The sequence below is a fragment of the Heterocephalus glaber genome, unplaced genomic scaffold, assembly GCF_053883595.1.
Source record: "Heterocephalus glaber isolate CG9 unplaced genomic scaffold, H.glaber_assembly_v1.0 deba00001689, whole genome shotgun sequence".
In the NCBI taxonomy this organism is placed as follows: domain Eukaryota; kingdom Metazoa; phylum Chordata; class Mammalia; order Rodentia; family Bathyergidae; genus Heterocephalus; species Heterocephalus glaber.
In genome coordinates, this window is record NW_028258414.1 from 15,445,695 (window position 1) to 15,450,166 (window position 4,472).

At 52.5% G+C, this 4,472-nt stretch overlaps 1 protein-coding gene across 1 annotated transcript; it reads right to left on the minus strand.

The window, feature by feature from the left end:
* LOC101712423 (cytochrome P450 1A1) lies at positions 1-3,584 on the minus strand. Its single transcript, XM_087198878.1, has 6 exons — positions 2,441-3,584; positions 1,799-1,925; positions 1,622-1,711; positions 1,408-1,531; positions 1,181-1,267; positions 1-1,012 (listed from the first exon to the last, which is right to left on the minus strand). Exons 1-6 carry the CDS (start codon positions 3,275-3,277, stop codon positions 718-720), a joined length of 1,560 nt encoding a protein of 519 aa, XP_087055004.1. The 5' UTR covers positions 3,278-3,584; the 3' UTR covers positions 1-717.
* Between the last annotated feature and the right edge of the window lie 888 nt (positions 3,585-4,472).

The window sequence follows — 4,472 nt, forward strand, 5'->3', positions numbered from 1 at the left end:
AAAAAAAAAAAAAAAAAAAAGAGGCTCTGGATAAAGTCCTTGAGTTTAATACCTAGTATCACATATAAAAGAAAAATTCTATATGGGGTGTAGATAAGGGAGATGAGTAAAAGGTAACTGAAATATTTCTTCATTCCAGCCCTGGTTCTTGGACTTAGATGCAGTTTCTCTTCGATGCAAGTCCCAGCCCCTCCTGGATAGGAACAAGGGTCTTACAAGGTTAGGAGGCAGCCATGTTTGTCGCTCTCTGGAGGTAGGGCAGACAAATGTGATCCCCAAGGCGTGGAATTGCCAGCATATGGGATCACATGGCTCAGCCTTGGGCAAATGGCAATGCCATCTCGGGGCCAGTTGGGCTGTCTCTTCCCTTAAATCCTGGCAGTTCCCACAAGGATCAGACAGGTCCTGGCATGGCCCACTCTAAATGTTTATCCAGCCAGGCAGTGGCTAGGCCCAGAGAATTGCAGAGAGCTCCTCGGACTTTCTCAGAGGCACTTAACCATGCAGGGCTCCCAGCTCAGGCTCCTCTGTGGAAGCCCTCTTGGCTCCCCTGGGCCTCTGCTGTGCCCACTGTCTGTGTGCAGTATGCGGAGTGGCAAGCTGGGGTAGGGGGCTGGCATGATCCTCTAAGATCTGTGAGTTTCAGGCTGAAGTTCAGATGCCTGGACCAGTGCTCAAGTCTGGTGCCCACACAGACCAGGTAGACAGATCTAGGCTTCAGGGCCTGGAAGGACGTAGCTCTGCCTGGAAGTGCTTGCATCGGGGATGCTTCATAGTCAGACCATAGATGGGGGTCATATCCACCTTCATGCCTGGTGATATGCTGAATTCCAGCTGCTGCACCAGGATAGCCAAGAAGAGGAAGACTTCCCAGCGGCCAATAGTCTCCCCGATGCACCGGCGCTTGCCCAAGCCAAAGATAATCACCTTCTCGCTCAATGCCTTGTCCACAGTGCCATCAAGACAGAGAAAGCGTTCTGGCCTGAACACGGATGGGTCACTCCACAGCTTCCTGTAATCAGAGGGAGGCAGCTGAAGGGACAGCTTGGGGTTCAGAAGCATTAAGTGGGTTGGGCCCCAAAGGACAGGGATGGGAAAATGGCACATAGACAGAAGGATCTGAGCCCAAGGGAGGGTGGCCCAGCCCACCCAAGAGTTTCCGCTGCCCCTTACAACTTACTCATCATGGTTAATCTGCCACTGGTTCACAAAGACACAGCGCCCCTTGGGGATGTAAAAGCCACTCAGACTTGTGTCTCTTATGGTGCTGGGGAAGGAGAAAGCAGAGTCAGCCTCAGGGTAACAGAGGAATCCCCCATGTTCCATGCCATGACCCTCTGGTCTCTCGTCGGTCTGTGGACTACAGCAAGGCCCAGTGTCAGATAGTAGGGACCCGGGCAGCCTTACCTGTGCGGGATGGTGAAGGGCAAGAAGGAGGAGTGTCGGAAGACCTCCATGATGAAGGCTTCCAGGTAGGGCAACTGGCTTCTGTCAGTGAGCCGGGGTCGCCGCTCCCTGCCAATCACTGTGTCTGCAGAACACAAGATCCAGATGGACTAAGGGGCTGCTCAGGCCTTGGTAGACCCCTTCCTGGACCCCTATGGAAGGAGCCACCACCTACCCAGCTCCTCCTGGATCTTTCTCTGTACCCTTGGGTTCGTCACCAGGTACAGGAGGCTCCAGGAGATGGCAGTTGTGACTGTGTCAAAACCTGGACAGCGTAGAACATAGGGAGAAGTTAGGCAGGTGACAGATCAGGACACTCGGGCACAGAAAGGGAACAATGGGCTGGTCCTACCAGCTCCAAAGAGGTCAAGGACAATGCTAATGATCTTGTGGTCTGAAAGCTGAATATTGGCATTCTCATCCAGCTTCCTGTCCTCACAGTGCTCTATCAGGCTGTCTGTAATATCCCGGATGTGACCCTGAGTATGAAAGACACACAGATGAGCAGATCCCAAGCCCAGGCCCACCTCCAACCCCCTTCCAGCCTGGTCCCTCACTGTCCCTCCCACTTTTGTTCAAAAGGTTAACACCAATCGCAGCTGCTGTCCCAGCTCACAGCCTCCCCAGGCTCTGTGCTACCTTAGAATACTAGGGACGCCCGCCACACGGAGTTTCATGCTATTATCTGAATGTGCTCTTTAACCTTTCTCTACCACGAAGCCAGGAGACAAACTCCTAACTCTCTCCCATCCGTGCAACAACTGGTCCACAAACCTGCATGGAGTGACTTTTAGGGGCTCTTGCTGACGGAAGCCTAGAAGAAACAGTTCTACTTCCCTGGTGAGGATGATGTCCACTCTGTAACAGCTTCAAACTCCCAGGGTGGAGCCTCCCTGAGAACCTGCCCAGCCTCGTGCTATTTCTTTCATCTCTGACCTCCTGGCCACTGACACCATTTGCTTCCCTGGCCCACCTGCCTCTCCCCAGCCTGTACCTCCTCAAATGTTTTGTAGTGCTCCTTGACCATCTTCTGTGTGAAGACAGAGAACTTCCTAGTCAGTTCCTTGAAGTTATCCATGGCAGAGTTGGGCAGGTACTGGAGAACGGGGATGAAGTCAGCTGGGTTTCCAGAGGCAGTCACCTCCCCAAACTCATTATTTAGGTCAACTAAATCAAGCAGCTCTTGGTTGTCATGGTCATAGCGCTGCCCAAAGCACATGGCACAGATGACATTGGTCACTGAGACCACCACATATCTGTAGGGGTCAAAGTGCCCAGGGCCTGCCATGAGCTCCTGGAACTTGTTGATTAGGTATTCAGCCTCCTTCCTCACATGCTCCTCCAAGTAGCAGGAGGATGACGAGGCCGGGTCTGAGGCCACTGAGAAACTCTTCAGGGCGTCCTGTGCCAGGCGCCGGCGGGCAGCCCACACGGGGCCTGAATCTGGATTGAAGGTCATGCTCTGGCCATCAGAGATCAAGGTGAAGCTGTAGAGGTCGGGCCGGCCCTTGAAGTCGTCAGCCTGCCGCACCAGGGCTTGGCGGATGGTGTCCAGGCCGCTCAGCACCACCACAGGCGTGGAGCCGATGCGGATCTGCATCACATCCCCATAGCGCTCACTCAGCCTGGCCAGCGACAGGTGCGGGTTCTTGCCCAGAGTCAAAGCGTGCCCGATCAGCGGCCAGCCCCAGGGTCCCGGGGGTCTCTTCAGCCCTTTGGGAACCTGAGGCCTGGAAGCTCTGACTACCCAGAGCACCAGGCAGAAGATAGTGGCAGCCAGGAGCAGCTCCATGGCCGGGATGGACATCCGGAGTTCAGACACAGAAAACATGGTTAGTGTCAGGATCTTTGAGGCAGCTGCTGGGAGGTGGGACAAGAAAACAAAAATGAGACCATCAGATGGAGGACAAGAGGAGCCAATATCGTAAAAGGTCAGGATGTTGGTCAAGGAAAGAAGAAACTTCCCAGCCAGAACTGCTCAAGGACAACAGGGAGAGGAGGAGGGAGCAGAATTTGTTGAGCTGCCAGTGTGTTCCAAGAATTTCAGCCACTCCTCACTCAGCCCTGGCCACAACCCTATGCAGGAGGATGCAGGGAGGCTCAGAGGGGGTAAGCAACTCACTCAAGGTTGCACAGCCAGGAAGTGAGTGCTTCCAAAACACCTTCTCTCTCTCTCTCTCTTTTTTTTTGGGGGGGGGGGTTACCGGGGATCGAACTCTGGTCCTTGCGCTTGCAAGGCAGGTGGCGGAACCACTGAGCTAAATCCCCGGCCCAAGAACACCTTCTCTTAACTGCTGTACAACCTAAAGCAGTATTCTAATCTCAGATTCTGATTTCCACATATCAAAATTATCATTTACTTCACATTTTCCAAAAACTCGGCTTCAAATCCATCCAAGTAACATCACTCTAAACAATATCTGTGAAAATATAGCTTTGATTTTCCCCCAACACATTCCAATAAATGTGTAATCAACATGTATCACTCCAGGGTTCTTTGAGTCCTACCCACCACTGTGAAAACCATGCTATTGGAAGGAGGAAGTTAGGGATCATCTGCTCCTTGGTCTCATTTCACGTTTCAGGGAAACTGATCTCCAGAAGGTGATTGACTTGCCCCAAACCACCTAGCGGTTGGTAATAGAGCCAGGACTCAGCTTCTAGGGAAAGTTTCCTCAAGAGCTTTTTGTGGTCAGCTGCTACCACAAGTACCTCCTTTAGAAGATCAAGAAAGAATTTCCCCAGAACCTCTGCAGTCTATGCTCAATCCCAGTCTAAGTAATCCTGCCAGACAGGAAGGACATCACCCAAGCCATGCTCCTCTCAGCCTCCCTTTCTGAGTTCAACAGATACATCCTTTAAAAGCAGCTAGATGGAACGCCCAGCAACAGAAATCCAGGCCAGATGGTTTACTGTGCTCAATTCTCAATGAATGAACAGTCCCTGCCTCCCTCTTCTGCCAGTCACCAGACAGCTGAGAATAAAGGGAAGGTTCCCACCCAGGCCAGGGGTATAAGGAAACTCCA

What these genes read in the sequence shown, in the direction of transcription:
- LOC101712423 (XM_087198878.1), bottom strand. Translation starts at nt 3,277, where the DNA reads ATGTTTTCTGTGTCTGAACTCCGGATGTCCATCCCGGCCATGGAGCTG. An exon ending in ACTACAAAACATTTGAGGAG is followed by an intron (nt 1,926 to 2,440) that starts GTACAGGCTGGG and finishes TTTCATACTCAG; the next exon opens with GGTCACATCCGGGATATTAC. An exon ending in AAAGATCCAGGAGGAGCTGG is followed by an intron (nt 1,532 to 1,621) that starts GTAGGTGGTGGC and finishes TGTGTTCTGCAG; the next exon opens with ACACAGTGATTGGCAGGGAG.